The 18,142-nt window shown below is 40.4% G+C and overlaps 1 protein-coding gene across 3 annotated transcripts in view; it reads left to right on the top strand.

The window, feature by feature from the left end:
• TIAM2 (TIAM Rac1 associated GEF 2) overlaps nucleotides 1–18,142 on the top strand; it is an 87,308-nt gene that overhangs the window by 30,683 nt on the left and 38,483 nt on the right. For 2 of the 3 annotated variants that reach the window (XM_071434951.1, XM_071434969.1), the window contains 5 exons: nucleotides 1,580–1,747; nucleotides 4,470–4,575; nucleotides 4,993–5,070; nucleotides 5,989–6,081; nucleotides 7,119–7,379. In XM_071434951.1, coding sequence (XP_071291052.1) covers nucleotides 1,580–1,747; nucleotides 4,470–4,575; nucleotides 4,993–5,070; nucleotides 5,989–6,081; nucleotides 7,119–7,379 — 706 coding nt within the window. The remainder of the gene's footprint in view (nucleotides 1–1,579; nucleotides 1,748–4,469; nucleotides 4,576–4,992; nucleotides 5,071–5,988; nucleotides 6,082–7,118; nucleotides 7,380–18,142) is intronic. The other variant, XM_071434960.1, reaches the window with a different exon arrangement.

The following is an 18,142-nucleotide window of genomic DNA, read 5'->3' as shown; positions in this document are numbered from 1 at the left end:
ATTACGAGCAGGCTGCACCTACAGCCGCCAAGGTCAAACTTCTCCTGGTGTGGATTTCAACACTGTGTTAATTGCAGTAGCAGAACATGACTCCTGTTATGTATAAATTGATGGATTTCAGTAGGATTTCAATCACCTGTGTTAATTGAAATTTCATGTTCAACTGGTTAAAAGGGATGGTTGAGCAAGACAGACAAGATTAATGAAAAGACTTAGTTCATTAATATTATTTCACCAAGCCACTATTCTGGCATCACATTATTATTGTGCCACAATCTGGCTTGTCTGTAACCTGAATTTCTGCATTGTTTGGTAATTACCTGCATAGGATTGCTTGCTTCACTGTTTTTACAGCCTTAGTTGTTATTTGCAAAAAGAAAAGAATATTGTCTCTCTGTTGCTACTGACAGATTGTTGTCAATAACTTTGCTGCCTGCAGCAAGGAAAAGAGGCTCTGTGCAGCTTTTACAGCAGCTTTTAATTGTGGTGAACCCTTGGGCTTGTGTCCCGGTTGAGAGGGGGCAGAACTGTGTAATCAAGGGTCTTTATGTAGGCAACAAATTCCCCCAGCACAACAAACAAACAAAAAATTCTAACAAAAAGCACAAAGGAAGTAGGGATGCCTGGGAACAGCTCAGGATGTCTTAAGATATGCCTTGGGTGGAAGTCTTGCCACTCTATTGAGTTATTGTCCATTTTCAGTGGCTGCATGGGGAATCAAGGGACCCATCTGCATAAACTTAAATGCCTTGATATAGGTAATTAAGTGATGTGCTGAATAGGCTGACCCAAATAATATGTGAGACTCCAAATTCTGAACAGCTCTTGGTGTTTGTCTTGTCCTGTGTGGCTTCCTTTGAACCATGCAGCCTGAAGTGCAGTACAGGAGAAAGTGTGAAAGTGAAGAGTGAGAGAGTGACAGGGAATTTATTTAGGACTGATGTTATTTGATCAAGCAGAGTGGCATTGGAAAGAGGGAGAATGCAGAGCAAAATGGTAAACAGGCAAAATACCCTCTGCTGCCAATGAAACACAGTGTTCTCAAACTGTAAATAAAATAGGAGCACTTTATTCCTACTTTAAGCCTTTATTTTTTTATGGCTAGCCTTGCTCCACAGTGCTCTCTGCTGGAATTTTGTTGTCATTTTCTGTCAAAATGACACCAATTCAATTTATTTATTTATCTATTTATTTACTGAGTTATTTTACATGTATTGGTTAGGTAAAATTGCAGTTGCAGTTCTTCTTAAAAATTTATTTCCACTGTGATATAAAACCAGGTAGATACATATTTCCACAGTCAGTTAAATCAATGATTAGTATGAGACAAAGGCATGAAACTCCATCATGGGAAAGCACAGCAAGTTCAATCTGAGCTCTAGAAAATCAGGCCTTCAGTAGTGAATGAGAGCAGGTAACAGAACTCTGCCTGGATTGCCATGGGGAAATACACAGCACTGTTTTTGAATCATAGCCAAATCAGCAAACTGCTAATGTCATTGAAATGTTTTGTTTTGGGTTTTTTTTTGTTTTGTTTTTTAACATTCATATATGTTGTTCTTTTGTCTCTTGTTTCCAGCAGCAAGTTGATGATTTTTTGAATGTCTACAGCTCAGTGCCAGAGAGCATCCAGAAGGAGAATGCTTGGGAAACACAGACATACGTTCATTTCTGTGATGGCCAAGCTGTGGCGCTGACACTCAAGCCAGAGCACAGGGTGGAGGATGTTTTGTCTTTGGCATGCAAGGTACTTAGTTTTCATGCTCAATTGCTCCGTGTAAATAGCTGTGGACTTGAGAAAGAACATAGTATATCAGTGGATGCATGAATAGGGAAAACTGTGGTAAGATTATCATTATATATAATAATACAGTAATGAGATAATATATAATACTAATAATACATAATGAGACAGCAACAGGGAGATGCTTAAGGCACATTGCTCTCTTTCCTCAGTTGTGGTTTTTATATGCTGTAGCTAAGGCAGCAGGGTTGTGGCAAGGTTTTCAAGATCGTTGCTGGAGACAGCACACAGGGAGTGCTTCAAGGGCAGTGACAGTGCACCAGGCAGTCAGCCCTGGGCAGTCTCAGCACGTGTCCACTCTGTGTTGTCCTTGCAGCAAACCCAGTTGTTCTGTGCAAATTAATCACAGAGGAGCAACAGGGACTGGTTGAGCTAGAGTAGGAGATTAAGACATTCAAGACTGCTGTGACAAAGGCTATCATATAGGTTTGCTTCTGAAATGACCTTTATGAGCTTTTAATGAAATACAAGCTCTATTTGTGAATTTCAAAGAGTGAGTTTTCTTGTGAAAGTCAGTGCTGGCAAATTGAGAGGGATTGCTGTAGACCAGGAACAGAAAACTGAGTCACAGGTTGAAGGTAAAATAGAAATACCAGTTTTAGCTACAGGCAAAACACTAGCACCTCTGGAACATTGTAATATACCTAGCATTTCTGCCTCCATATGTGTCAGTGCTTGAACTCTATAACTTCATGTTTCAAGACACTTAAATGATGCTAAACAGCTTTTTGGAAAAAATTACTCTTTACCCCCAAGTTCTCTTTTCTGGCCATCTGGTAAATATATTTTATTTACTTCACAAGGGGAAAAACAGGGAAAAAAGAAGTCCTGTGCCGGACAAGATCCAGCTGTAGCTTTTGGCATAGGTTACGGTGAATTTCCATGTTAACTCATTGAACTGCCTTGACGTTAATGAAGTTTGAGGCTTTAATGGAGGAAAGGACCCAATTTAATGGCTCTTTTCACATGCTAATATTGGGTGAGGAAAAAAAATAGAAAAGCTTTTAACAATCCAGAGTAAACTATAGTTTTAAAAATCAAAATAAATCAAAATAAGCGCTCTGATTTAGGCAAGTCCAAATGTGTCTCCAGGGCATCATTAGGAAGAAATTATCTTCTTGTTGCTTCTCCTGGTGGAGACTGAATCCTTGAGAAAATGTTTAATATTAGGCTTTACTTTTAAAAACTTGTCTGTGCCCGGTCAGGCTGAAGGGATTGTGTGATACACGGGTTGGCCACCAGGTGGCACGGGAGAGCCAGAACATTCTGAAGTCCTTGGGGCACCATGCGAGACCCCTAAAGGAGGAAATAAAATTTATAAAAGTAAAATTAAGTTGGAAAAGGAAATTCCTTACCTCTCTTATTCTATCATTCCAAAATATTTGTAATTGTAAAGCTGACTTTTAATTGTCATTGTCTGTATCTCATGAAAATTTAGTTTTAAATTCCTTGATTTTTTTCTTAAATGTTTTTCTGTTTTATTTTGTCTTTCTATTCTGTGTGTAAAGCTTTTCATAAGCATTCTCTAATGCTGAATACTTTCTGCTCATCTGTCCTGGTTCTTTTCCTTCTTACATTTTCATTCTGCTCTGGTGAGTGTAAGGAATCTTTCTTCTTAACAGAAAATGTTTGAATGCTATGTGTATAAGGCTAAAGTTCAGAAGAGTTGTTAGGGTTTTATTTTACCCCTTCATCCATGCTTTATGAGGTTTATACTTTTCTCATTTTTGTTTTCCATTTGAGGTTTTTGGATAGCACGTATAAAACAACCTGTGCATTTGAATTCAATTTTTCAGGATTCAGAACACAAGTAACTTGTAAACTGCAGCATGTAATGAAAGTTAACTACCAGTTTCTCAGTAGAGTTAGATTTGTAAGCTGCTGAGTTGCATTAAAGGGGTTAAATAACCCTCAGGGAGGGTGTCAGTCCTCTTCTTTTGGAAATGTTGCTTCCTCCTGTTTTAGAACTGTTGGTCTATTAATATGCTAAAATGAAGTGTTTTGTGCCTTGGTCTCACCCGTATCTTGATTTTTTCAGAGCCTCCCATCAGGGGCTCAGCCCTTTCAGGCTAATATCCTTTGGGAATATCCCTATTTCCCTTTGGCTTCCTGTTGAGACAGGATCTTTGCTTTGACCTCATGTGGTAAAAAAAAATAGGGGAAACTCTCTGATCATGGATGAAATCCAGCAATAAAAATAGAATCTAATAAAGGCAAACCCTTAGGGAACCTGCTTGCCATCCCATCTCCTCTCCTAACTGCCCATACGTGCACACACATTTTCTACATCAGAAGCAAAAGCTGCTAAGCAGAACTAAATCATCAGAAGTAGTCATAGAAAAAGGTGCTTGTGAGTGCTAAGTTCAAAAGGACAGAAGACTGTTGAGATATCTTTGGAAACATATATTAGTGCTCAGTTAACCTAATAGCCAAGACAGAGTGTTCATTAAAGGATTTGGGAGGATCATAAGGCAAAATGGAAATAGCACTGTAATCTTATATTTTAAGCATCTAGTTTTGTTTATACTACAAAAATAGGTAGAAAATTACTTTTTGAGGTTGCTTTTGCGTGATTTTAGAAGCTTGTTGTGTGTGTCATTTCTCTGTCTTCTAGGATTCTGGAAATAAATAATGAATTCCAAACTCCATTCTTTTTCTTCTTTAGATGAAACAGCTGGAGCCAAGACACTATGGCCTACAACTCAGAAGACTGGTTGATGAAAATACTGAGTATTGTGCTCCTGAGCCATATGAATACATAGTAGACCAGGAAAGTGTAACTCCTTTTAGATAAAGTTTTGTGATGTTGGTTGAGCTGCACTTGAGTTATCACCTACAAATATGTGAAATTTAGGTGTAAAACGAGGTTTTAAAGCTGTTCTGGGACTGCATTTTAGTTCACAGTTTTGAGTAGCTAGGCACTGCAAGCACTTTCTTCAAGAAATGTTTGAAGATTTGAATGAGGCTTTTAGTACAAAGTAAAGTGTCAGCTTTTACTGCAGAGTGGGTTTTTGGTCTTTAACTTTAGTCCCACTAATAGCAGTGATGCTTACAAAGTAACACAGTTCTCTATGTAAAGACAGCAAGTCTTGATGCAAAGAATTTTGTGCTTGTTTCTCATGCTGTATCTGGGGTTTGATTTTCATTTTCATTTTTGATGACTTCTGCTACTGTTCTTTTCTAACAGGTGTATGATGAAATAGAAATTTGTCCATTAAATGTTTATCATGTTCATCTGACAAAAACTGAAAACATAAGTGATTATGGTAAGCTCCCAGGAATTCTTCTTTTTATTCTTCTCATTGCTTACTTTCTCTCTTTGGGACTTTTGAGTTTCTGAAAGCAGACAGAGCCATCCTTGACAGCTCAAAGTATGAGTCTGCAAAAAACTCAAGGCATTATAAAAAAGACCCAAACTGATTGTTTTACTGGCAAGTGCATTTTTTATGTTTTGAAAGGGTCCACTTTCTAATTTTCCTACAGTGGCTAAATAATTGAAGCATGGGCTTGTCAGAAATGTGAATGTCCTTTGCCAGGACTAATATGAGTGCTCTCAGTCAGACACTGGTCAAGGTCTGCTATTTTTTTTTTGTAGTGAGATCCTCTGTTGGCACAGTATCAAAAGTATCCTTTGGAACTAATTCTGACGGGCTTTTTGTCTAGGGGAGGTAGTTATGCCTAGGAATAATTGCATACCTTGCAAAGATACCTTTGTAAGGCAGCTTTATGCTGTGCTTTAGCTGCAAGTCAGTTTTAAGTTATTATTTTCTGGCCTTTCCCACTCATTAGTCTAGTATAGTTTATTGCTTTATAGTTTGGGGGATTTCCACTTTTTGGAGTTGTTTATGCACCTCTGTGTCTGATGGAGACTCTGTAGAGTTCTTACTGTAAAGATGGACTGTGCTGTGTTATGGAAATGTCATGGAGCTGAGGTAGAAAATACTTTTTTTGAAACCTTTTTTTTTTTTTTGCATCAGAGAGTGGCATTTTCTGGGAGTTGAAAAGTCTAACTAATTTTAACAGGTCTTACAATGACTGGGTAACCATGTGATAATTTCTACATGCTCTGTGAGTGTGTTCTCATGAGAAGTATCTTCCTTCTCATGTAAAGTCTGCTAAATACAGGAAATAAAAGGGAAATGTTCCCAAGAAAGTTTATTTGCTTTAAACCTCTTTTACTTCAGGCTTTGCTGTCACAGCCCAAGTTGCTGAGAATGAACATCTCACCCATATCTTTGTAAGTGATGTTCTCCCTGATGGACTGGCATACAAGGAAGGTATTGTATCCTGTTTGTGTTTAAAACTATTCATTATCTTTTTTGAGTCCAAAAACTTGAAGGAGCTTTAGTAATGCTGTCTCAAATATTTCTCGGCTTTTACTATTCACAGTTTTCTTTCCTGAAGACCGTGGAAAGTATGTAGTAGGAAAAACAGTGTCTACAGAGTAACTGAATTATCCTTTCAGTGTAGTGGGGACAGTTCTTATTCACCCTTGGAGACAGTCTGTGTTCAGCCATCCAACTGAGTGCTTTTGCACAGAGGAACAGACTGGAGAAAGAGTTCATCTCACACCAGGGAACTTCATGGGCTTGATCAGTTTCTATGAGCCATTGCTTCCACTTTTGCTGGCAAAAAGCCTTCCTCCCCAGAGCAGTTTTCTGCATACATTTCTGTGAGCACCTTCCCACTGCACTGCTCAGAAAATGTGCCTCTCTTCATTGGCACGTGTGAGCATCATGTGGGTTCTGCTAGATGAAAAATAGCCCCAGAGAAATGGAGATAGATCTGAATTTGCTACCTGATGGTAATATCTGCTTGGTTTTGCTGACTTAGAAAGACAGCACTTGCTACTGTTTAGATTTATATAAAAGCTGATAAAAACCTCCATCTTTAGTTGTTGCAGCTTTGCATGAATAATTTGATCTCTGTGACTAGTGCCTTGTTCTTCACAGCTGATGAAATATGTGTTATGGTGCTGTATAGTGATGGTATCTGGTTGTGAGAGGTGCCTCTATTCTAATCTTCTTGAAAGCTGTGCTGCTCTCCCACCCACCCAATTCTGTAGCATCTTTAAACAAAACCAACTTGATTGCTGTACTGTGGGTAGCACCTATCAAAGTAAGCAAGCATGAGGTCAATCTGTATAATTATAGCACAAATAAAGCTCCCATTGGTTTAATGGACTTGTGGTAGGATTTGGGTATTTGAATTCAAACAAAAAAGATAAAAAGCAAGTCAGCACAAGGTTTGAGTTGTTACCCTTCTTATATTATCTTACCTTTTTTTTTTTTCCTTTGCTTTCACATGCTGCCAGGGCTCCGAGTAGGCAATGAAATCCTGAGCATAAATGGAGAGGCTGTGTCTGATCTTGATCTCAGGCAGATGGAGTTACTGTTTTCAGACAGAAGTGTAATGCTTACAGTGAGAACGAGCCATTGTGGTACCCAGCAACCCTTATGTGTGTCCTGGTCAGATGGTGACATTTCCAGAGACCCAAAGAGTTTGTTGCCCCCTCCAAACCAGTCACAGCTCCTGGAAGAGTTTCTAGATAACTTCAAAAAGAACACAGCAAATGGTAAGAAATTGACAATAATTCTATTATTTCCACCTCACTTCAAATATAACTGTTTTTTAAAACTCAGTAATGATCAAAAGTGTGTGCTTGCCTTAAAAACACAACTACAAACTGTTTAAGTTCCATTTGTGCTCAATATCTGTCTGTTATTAATTTTTTAGGGAGTAGAAATGGAACAGAATATGATTATGTCTGCAGGGAAATGATAATATTTTAATCTGTTTGTCTTTACCATCCAGTATTATCAAGTGTTCTCTTAACTGTTCTGTGTCATCTCGAGTATCTCCAGCACATCCATTTCCCAGGCATCAATGGTTGAACTGATGTGATGGCTTTCAGAAGCAGAGTATTGTTCTGTGTTTGCCGTGCTTTCTGTGTGGCAAAGTACCACTTACATTCAGGGTTTCTTCAATGCAGTAGTCATCATCACCTCAGAAAGGAGTCATTGAGCTCTGCTCCCATCTGGTGACATGGTGCTCCTGTTGGGTACAGAGGCCATTGTGCAGAATAAAGCCTATGGAAAGAGCTTTTGTGGGGATTGTTCTGCTTCTGCCTGCTCACATTCCTTACTCAATGTGATAGCACTGTTTTAAGCACTGGGTGGAGGATGTATCCTAACAGTGCTTATGTCAGGGTGAGATCCTGGTGGGATGTGAGGAGCACCAGGCAGAGAAGGTGCCTATGTGGTAAGGAGTGCTCCTGGATGATATCACAGCCCCCCAGCCCCAAGGAGGTGCCAATGCCCACTGCTGGGTTGCCTTTTCAGCTGGAAATAGGAGGTGCACATAGAGGGGCTCTGCCCCTGGGGGTGGAGGCAAGCCATGGACTCCCTTCCCTTTCTTTATCTGATGTTATGTCACTGGAGAACCACATCTTGTCATACCAGAACACTTGTGAATGTCTGTCTGAAAGTACGTGGGGCTTTGCTCCCCTTTCGTCCCACACCTTGACTATTTTTCAAACAAGGTAGAAGGAAATTTAACGAGATTTTCAGGATAGAAGGTGCAGTTTCGTCGCTATGACTCTGGAGGGTGCTAGTAAAATTCTGCAGGAAAGCTAGCCAGGATGCAGTGCTGTGTGAAGGGAGCAGCAAGAGATACAAAAAGAGATCGCTGATTTTTGCATATAATTACGATGGCGAGTGTTTTCTGATTGGAATTCTTTTCGTAATTAAAAATGGGAGAAGAGAAAGAATCACATAGGAGAAGTTAGAGTGGATTTAATTATAAAGCAATTTTATTAGGTCATCTTTTGAAATTAAAAGAAATCTGAATACAAGATTTGTGATTCAGTAAGTAGCATCTCTCTCAGGGGCCTTATTTCAATTTAAAATGCCATTAAATTGACTAGTGGCACATAAAAGTTAGTGTCATAAACCAAAAATTATGATAGAGCTAATTAATTACATAATTATATCAGGGCTATCATCAAGCTTGTTGGCTTGATATTATAGACCAGCATTACCTCGAGTATTCAGTGTAATAAATGTATGTGTCCATTCACTAGATTCCTCATTCCTCAGGGATAAATTTGCAACCTGTGCAAATATTCCATTATAATAGGAAATTACTGTAGTATGTATTATACTTTAAGCACTAGTGGATAAAGGGACATAGTGTATTTGCTTTTCTGCTTAAAAGCAGTTAAGGAAGATTTATTTTATTCTGAAAGGGAACAAATAGTTCTAAATTAAGCTTCGTGAGAAGAACTTTTATGTTAATTGAATTCAGTGCTTAGTGTCTGATTACCTGATCAGTTCAAATGGAAACAGAAGAAAATGGCATTACTTTGAATTAATAGATAATCATAAAGGGTTTAACTGTTCTGTGTCCTGTTACTCAGGAATTGAATAAGATTTTAGATTAGTGGAGGGGATATTTAATGATCCAAGCAGGGATTTGTAGGTCAAGGACTCTTAAATTCATACCCAATCTTTAGGAAATTCATAGAATCATTAAGGTTGAAAACACCTTAAAAGTCATTGAGTCCAATGTTTGACCAAATGCTGCCATGTCAACCAAACCACAGCACTCAGTGCCACATCCAGCTGTTCACTGAACACTACTGGGAAGGGTGACTCCACCACATCCCTGTGCATCCTGTTCCAATGCTTAACCTTTTCAGTGGAGAAATACTTCCTGATGTCTGACCTGAACATTCCCTCATGCAGCTTGAGGCCATTTCCTCTTGTCCTGTTACTTGCTCTCTGGGACAAGAGGACAAACCCCACCTGGCTACACCCCCCTTTCAGGGAGTTGTAGAGAATAACAAAGTCTCCTCTGGGCCTTCTTTGATCCAGGCTAAACACCCCCAGCTCCCTCAGCCATTCCTCATATGACTCACTCTCCAGACCCTTCCCCAGCTCTGTTGCCCTTTCCTGGACACACTCCAGCACCTCAGAGTCCTCCCTGCAGTGATGGGCCCAGAACTGGACACAGGATTTGAGGTGAGGCCTCACCAGTGCTGAGTGCAGCGGGACAATCCCTGCCCTGCTCCTGCTGGCCACACCATTGCTGAGCCAGGCCAGGATGCCATCGGCCTTCTTGGCCACCTGGGCACAGCTGGCTCATGCTCAGCTGTTTTCCAGCACTCCCAGGTCCTTTTTCCCTGGGCCACTTTCCAGCCACTCTTCCCCAGCCTGTAGCCCTGCCTGGGGCTGTTGTGACCCAAGGGCAGGACGTGGCCCTTGGCCTTACTGAACCTTGTACCACTGGCCTCAGCCCACTGGTCCAGAGATGTCCCTGCAGAGCCTTCGGGCCCTCCAGCAAATCAACACTCTTACCTACCTTAGTGTCACCTAAAAACTGACTGAGGGGGCATTTCATCCCTTGTGCAGATCATTGATAATACATTAAACAGGACTGGCCCCAGCACTGAGCCCAGAGTAGCACCACCCGTGACTGGCCTACAACTGGGTGTAACTCCATTCACCACCCCTCTCTGGACCCAGCCATCCAGCCAGTTTTTAACCCAGTGAAGAGTGCACTTGTCCAAGCTATGGGCTGGCAGTTCCTCCAGGAGAATTCTGTGGGAGGCCGAATCAAAGGCTTTACTGAAAGCCAGGTTGGCTGTGTCCACAGCCTTTCCCTCATCCATTCGTTGGGTCACCTTGTCATTAAAGGAGGTCAGGTTGTTCAAGCAGGACATAGCTTTCCTAAACATGTGTTAGCTTTCCTAAACCATGCTTTTCCTAAACCTGTCCCCTGGTTGTCCTGTTTAATACTGTTCTGCTTGAGTAAAGTTGAGTGAGTCACTGTTAAGACTACAGTTTTCAAAAATAATTTCTAACATTTGCTTGTCCATATTGAGTCTGTTCTTCTGAAGCACCACCTTGAAAGTCAGTGCTGGAAGAGGGGACCTTTTTAAAAAATCAAGCTCAGTTTGGCTGAAGGTACATAGCAGGAGTTAAAAAAACTTCAATGCTTCTGCTGTTGCTTCCCTGTTTTTAGAAATTAACCCTGTCTTTCTAGAGTGCTATGAGGTTAATGAGCTAAAATTAACAAAGTGCTTAGAAAATGGAAATTTTTAGCACTGAGTCATACAGTAATGCCCTGCCTAGTGGTTGGTGATGACCACCATGTGAAAGCAAAACAGAACTTACTTAAAAGTAAGTTATGAATCACTGGCTTCATATAACTTGGATAGTAATAGTTTGTGCACATTTGTTTACAGTTTTGTAATTGTTTGTAGTAACTTTGATGAATGCCTTTTCCTACGTATTCTGCTGTGTTGAGGATACCCAATTATACCTCGTGACAAACCATGGCAGCTTTTACTGTATGGAAGGGAAGTGATTGACTTTCTCCAAAGCCACTAATTCTGCCACTCCTGAAAATTATTCCTAGGGAATTTTTGGTGAGAATGATTCATTTTCTCTAAGAGGTTGTTATACCCTTGTAGCTGTATTTTGGACCTGCTGTGGTTGTATCATTTGATCTCCCACGTGGCACCACTATGTTCCTGCTGCTTAGCTGCTTGGTGAGTAATAAGCTTATCCTGGAAAAGAAATGAGATGAAATGCTTTTAAAAAATGCACTCATAAATGTGGAGCAACTAAATTTTTTCCAAGCCCCAGTGCCAAGAAACTTAAAGAAATATTTATGTAGAATTAAAAAATGAGGAAATTGCAATGAAGTTCTTATAGCTGTGGAGCAAAAAAAAAAAAAAGAGGAAAAAGTGCCTCATTTTAGGATGGCATGGATATTTGAGGAAAAACAACAGAGGAGGCACAAAAATTGGAAGCTATATTTAGGGCAATGCTGTGTGGGTTTATCGTATATCTATAGATATACCATATCTATGGTATGAGGCAGGAGGTAGAAGCATTAGTAGGTGTGAAAATTGGTTGCAGAATGTTAGTTACTGTCAGAGTTGAGCAGAATTTTCTTTTTCCTCAGAAAGTGTGGTTTTGCCAAAAAAAGCTGTTGTTTCTGGTTAGCTGACACTGTTAAAATCAACCCTAATTTGTAAATAGAACTCTGTGATTAAAAAGAAAAAAAAAAGTGGGGATGGAAGGTTGGAAATGCTTTAACGAGTTTCCTTGATGAAACACTTTCATCTCTGAGGGCTAGAAAGTTAAATGGGAGCTAAGTGGGAAAGAAACCACTTAAAAAGGAAAGAAGAAAATTCAAAAGTAAAAAATAAATGGTCATATTTTTCCTGTGCTCCGTGTTGTACTCCTCACCTGGGGGGTGGGGTGCTTACCTTCTGAGCAGGGTCTGGGTTTCTTTCTGGAGGCGCAGTCCCAGGAGCAGTGAAGAAGCCCTGGGTGCTGCTGACAAGGAGGAGGTTTGCTCCTCCTCCTCTTCCTCTAGCCCCATAGCACTCCTCCCACCCCTGTGCTGGCAGCAGCACTTGCTGCAGCCCCTGCAGCTAATCAAGGAGAAATCTTCCTCCCCTGCCCCCACACTCAGGCAGTTGAACTGATGGGTGCAGAGTTCTGACAAGGGCCAGAGCCAGGTAAGGAGGAGGAGCAGGGAGCAGGCAGGTGCCAGGGGAGAGCTGGTTGCAAGGAGTGCTACTCTCAGAGGCAGCAAGTTCTCTTTCAGTTGAGCTGCACACAGAACACTGCTCTAGCTACTTTGGAGCAAGGGTTTTGCCCTCTGCTTTCCCTCCTCTTGCACTAGTGTCTGGCCAGCAGTGTAGTCTGGGACGTGCTGGTTTGAGTCACTCCTGTTGAAGCTATTTTGTGCTGTAAAAGGCATGGCTGGAGTCAGGGAGGGAGAGAGTCAGGCTTCATGCTTTTTGACAAGTGGCTGGGCTGTGTGCTGGAGAGGAGCAATTACATTTTAGTTCCTGATCTGCTAAACATTGAGATATTTTTGCAAAGTGTCAGTGCTTCAGGAGGAGGATCAGTGGTTTGAATCCTCACATGGAAAGTGGCTCTTCTGTTCACCAAGACATGTGCAGCATCTGATTTTAATCTTAGTAAGCACCCACAAAAGCAAAGCACATCAGTTGGCCACAAGTTTAATTTTTATATGACTAGATTATTAAAAAAATTACTTTAATAATAACAACTGATTTGGATTCAATTCCAAGGTACTTCCTGTTTCAAATGCACTTTGCTAGGTGTTCTAGATGCCTCTGTAAAGTGTGATTACAACTCACTGCTTCTCCAGAAAACTTTGCTCCATTCAGCTTTGTCAGATACCGCTGATTTGAGGGAGGAAAAGGAAGGCAGATGTTGGTTCTGTTGCCAGCTGTCTCTCTGCATGTTGCTGTGCACACCTTTCCACACAGCACCCTGTACATCCTTTTTCAGCCCCAACCTACCCTGAGTATCAGAAAGACCTGTGTGTCCTTCTTAACAGAAGAGATAAAGTTAGGAAAATGTTGACACTAAGGTGGCCTCTAGCTCCGACAGCTGGGGGTTGTGCCTGGACCACTGGCTCAGAACACTCTGCTTCTTGCTGTCTGCCCATAGCTTTTTGTAAATGTCTTTAATGTATTGCTGAAAGCATTTTGTAAACTAAAGTAGAACTAAAACTTAACTGAAAAACATTCCTAAAATGACTTCTACTCTTAGTTCTGCCTAAATCAGGTCCTGTTTGTTTGCCTAGATGCTGTTTCAACATATAAATTCTCTATGTTGTGCTGTAGGGCATCTCCTTCCTTGTGCTTTGTGTGTGAGATCTCAAAGAAATCTGGTTTTATTCTTTCACAGAAAATTCCTTTGAGCTCAGAAGAGCTGAATATTGCTTCTTAGCTTCTCAAGTCCCAAGGACATCCACAGTCCTGTTAGATAATGGGCCCTGATATCTGTTAGTTGTGCAGATCTGCACACATTGCTCCCTCTTGCCTGGTGGATCTAATACCAGGTATAAGATGGTTTTGTGTGGTGTAGGGCAACATACTGGGAAAGCCTCTCTGTAACACAGACATGTATCTGTCTGTGCAGCATGATTGCTTATCTGCCTGAAGATAGATGACTCTGCTGCGCTTTCTTTTCCTTACTTGTTGCCCAATTCAGTGGGAAACCACAAAGATGTGAGAGGACATGCTCGTCAGAGCAAGTGCAAGGGGCGGGCTGTGTGTTGACAGTAGTCTTGGACAGCTGTGGAGGGTTGGCTCCTGCTCCAGGCTGTTTGTGCACTGTGGACACCAGTGTCTTTGTCCTGCACTCTTGTGAATCGCTGGGAAAAGACTATGTCTGACCTGTGACAATTCCTGGGACTGTAGCAGTGTAGGGATCAATTCAGAGAAAGCATTTTTCTCTTCAGAAGATGGATCCATTGGAGCACTTGTTGCCCTACTGTGTATTTTGCAATCCAAGTGTTTCCCAAGAGTGGCAGTTTAATGAGCTCTTGCTGACACTTGACAAACTGTCCTGTTGGCTTTCTGCTAGATGTGTGTGCACCAAATTAAAAAATTGCTTATGCTATAAAATGCTCTTCGTTGTGCTTTCTTACTGGAAGAGCATTCTGTTCTGCTTTGCTAAATGCTGCTATGATTTAATCCCTGTGAAGTCAGTGGGCCAAATTGTTGGGTTATTTTTTTTCCTGGTGTAAAATTCATTAAACCCTGTATAGCTGCACCTTCTGGCTCAGTGATATGTAGGCATAAATCATCATATTGCCCTTCCTACTAAATTCTGTAGAGTGACAATATGGATAGCAAGGAGGTTTATTAATTATGATAAAGTTAGAGACATCCACATATAGACTAGTGTCATAGGCATGATTTAAAACACATCAAACAGCAGATGTTCTGTGTTTCACAGAGGTAAGGTAGGTTGAGTAATCATAAAAACTGTCTAAGCTAGCCACAAACTCTTGCTAAACTATTAAGTAGGTAACTTTTCCTCTCCTTTTTTCTTTCTGTTTTCATTACTTTTGTGCCTATAAATCTGAGATGGAGAAGAAAATGTGCCGCTGAGGTGATATACTTAAAACCTGGGCAGGGCTAGCTCCATTTGCTTTCCAGCTCTCCCCAGTGCAAGTGACCTCTGAGGGCAGCCAAAGATTCCCATGTGAGCAATCCTGCAGAAGCAGCAAAAACAAGGAGAGGGAACCCCAACAGCACCCCTGCATGTCCAGCAGCTGTAGCCTGGAAGACCTAATGGCAGCTGCCTTAGAGAGGATGGTGGCATTGAGGAGCCAGTTTGGGCTCTGCTGTGTCTTCCTCCTCCGTGCTGCAGGCACACATCTCCAGCTGTTGAACTGGAATTGCAGGGTGATGCATTAGCTGGCCTCCAGTGAGAGTGTATGGAAGGAGGCATTTGTTACACACTTAGGAAACAAAAGCATTTAGATAATAGTCTGAGAAGCCGGTGTGAATTGTTAAACTTCAAACTGAAAATGCTGAACAGCTGCCCAACCAGAGAAAGTTTAGAATGTTAAATAACTATATAGAAACAAACCACTGAGATGCAGGGGCTAATCAGGCGTTGCTACAGAAGTGCAGGCAGCTATTTCCTATTGTGTCGCTAATTTGTATCTCCTATTGATGGTTGAATTAGCTAATGAGTCAAATGACTTAGCCTCACCGTGAGCTGTTAATGGACAAAGGAATCTAAAGGACTCTGCTCCAGCATCAAAATGGATGTTGCTGTAGATATTTAGGAAAAAAAAAAGAATTATAAGAGCATAAAGCAGCCTATAGAAAGTCAAACTTGTACAAGTAGGTGGTTGATTGGAGTGAAGCCACTGTTCAGCATGTCGCCCAAAATGTCTTAAGAAAGCTGTATGATACAAGAATATTTGCGTGAACATACTGCCTTTTTCTATACTTGAAAATGTGGAATGTTAAAAGGAGAAGTGTCACTTTCTCACTGAAGGGTGAGAACAAAGGAGAAAGACTTGTCCAGCTTGATCATTTCAGATTCTAGCCAGCAGTAGGAATTTCTCTTTGTCTAGGCAGTATCACATATGCAAATAGAAGCAGCTGGGTTGCATTGTACATTGGGAAGCATGTAAAGCACCTTCTGATGTTTCATAGTTTGCTCCCTGAAGCCAAAACATATGGGTGAAAGGGGCCATGAAGGGAATCTTCTTGGCTGGTCTGTAATTGCATGTCTTGTTTGGTAACAATTACTCTAGTTAGTGACAGGTCTCTAGTAATTCTGTGTTTAAGAATCCTGTCTAGGAAGTCTGATGTTATGACAGCTGTATGCTAATTTTCTTTCCAGATTTTAACATATGGAAAGGATTCCTGAATGAGTTTCCAGCTACACCAAGGAGTCATTTGTTACAGCCTAACCTGAGAGTATACCTTCTCGCCAGTCTCAAAATAGGTTACAAAATATCTAGACCACCAAAAAGTGATAAAAGCCAAAATACCTTACAGAGACTTAATAGTTTCTGAATTACTAAATTCAGTTAATTTTATTTGTGTTTTTCTAACATTCAGTTTTCTAGAGACTGAAATTACTAGTGGTAGTAGATTCAGGTCATGATAATATAGCAATAAGAACTTGAGCTAATTGTTGTTATCTGAAGTTAGTTCAAAGGCTTTCAGAAGAACTTGAAAATTTCCTAGGCAAAAAGAGGAAGGTGGTTTTGAATTGATAATAAATTTAGTGTTTCAGTGTCTTTTAAACTTTTGGTTAAAGCAGCATGAAAGCTGTACAGTTAGTAACCAGAATTACTGCCTGCAAATACATTTGGGCTTACTCCAGCATTAGAGTGAACACTGTGAGTACCAGCTGTGGGGAAAAAAGTGGACTGGCACTGTGTAATAGTAAAAAACTTACACAGATTCCATTAATTGAGCTAACATGAACACTCAATTAATTGGAGATGAATAAGAATCTGCACTTGGGGTCCATCGTACCTCAGTCTCTTGCCCAAATCCATAGAGAACCTCAATGAAGATAAAAAAGTGAACCAAATTACTGTGGCTTTCAGCTTGAAGTGGTAGAGAGAATATGGAGGGTTTCAATGGGCATTTCTCATCTGTGGCTGCAATCTACCCACCTTCCCTTAAAAATCTGTTTTCTTAATGCAGAAGTTACCTAGAGACAGTTTTCAGCCTAGAAATCAAATGTGACCATAAAAACTCTCATAAGAAGACATATGAGTTATTCATAGCTGAACTAGTGAACCCAGAACCCTTCATCTCTCTGGTGAAACTTGGATGTCTTCTCTAACAGAGACTGTGAGAATGTCTTTTGAAAGCCATTCAATAAATTCTTTTGGATCAACTGTTACTTTTTGAAAGATATTTCTTGAAGTTTTTCAGAAAGGAAAAGGATACAGAAGGAATGCTTACAGACCTATTTCTCAACTTCATTACAAAGGAGTAAATATACTGTTGAAAACCTGAAATGTATTAGGTTGTATAAAACCAAAAGAAATAAGCACGTGCATGCTACCTGCCAGGCTGAACTGTTTAACTGAAGTTATGAGTGGTGGTCTCTGAGGGAGCATTTTTAGAGCTCATTATGCTGATATTTATCTTCTCCAGGCTGTGCTGGAATCGTTCACCTACCACTCCCTGTTTTTCAGTAAGTCTGAAGGCATGAAGACCACCAAAACTTTGTTCCTTTCTGAGAGTTGGCTCAGACTTTGGTATTATTTGCACCAGGGATTTTGGAAATATTTGTTATCTTCTCTTGGAAGTTTACTTTTCTCTTGATAGTAACATTGGCTAGAAAATGATAACTGTAAGCTTATCATAATTAACTGCTCAGTCTGGGGAATTTGCAGAACAATGAAAAATGCAGCTTTCCATACACTTGGCTTAAATTTATTACCCAAATGTAATATCTCATTTCCAGATAAACCATACAGGGGATTATGGAAACTCTCTGTAACAGGGAGTGGAATATCCTACATGCTGAAGATCAGCTGAGTTGTGTTTTATTGGTGGTTTCTAGAACATTTGGGAATTACTGAAAATATTGAATACATTCTTTCCTAGTGGACATTCTGGACCTCCTGCAATCTTTTACAGTTGTGGATCCTATTTTTCTTTCAAGCTAAAATTCATATTACTATTCTCAGAAATAAGTTGATGCCCACTTTATTGCTGTTTTGCATAATCTGTCTGAAATCACTGGACAATACTAGTGTTTAAAAAAGGCTGTCAGTTGCTCTGATCTGATGTCAGGATATCAGTCTTTTACAGACTAGGCCAAGCCCATCATAACTGTTTGAATGCCACTGTATCTACAGCATCTATCTACTGCAGATTAAAAACTGCAGCAGAGAGGACAGGAAGTGAGAATCCTCTTTCCCTTTCAAGTGCCAGAGAACTACAAACAAGAATATTATCATTTTGTTGCAGTGGAGTTGTTAATGAATATCAGAGCTGGAGTGAGC

The sequence above is a fragment of the Agelaius tricolor genome, unplaced genomic scaffold (assembly GCF_023055355.1).
Source record: "Agelaius tricolor isolate 1412-34295 unplaced genomic scaffold, bAgeTri1.0.p SCAF_1, whole genome shotgun sequence".
Classification (NCBI taxonomy): domain Eukaryota; kingdom Metazoa; phylum Chordata; class Aves; order Passeriformes; family Icteridae; genus Agelaius; species Agelaius tricolor.
This window is presented reverse-complemented; position numbering and strand designations above follow the sequence as displayed.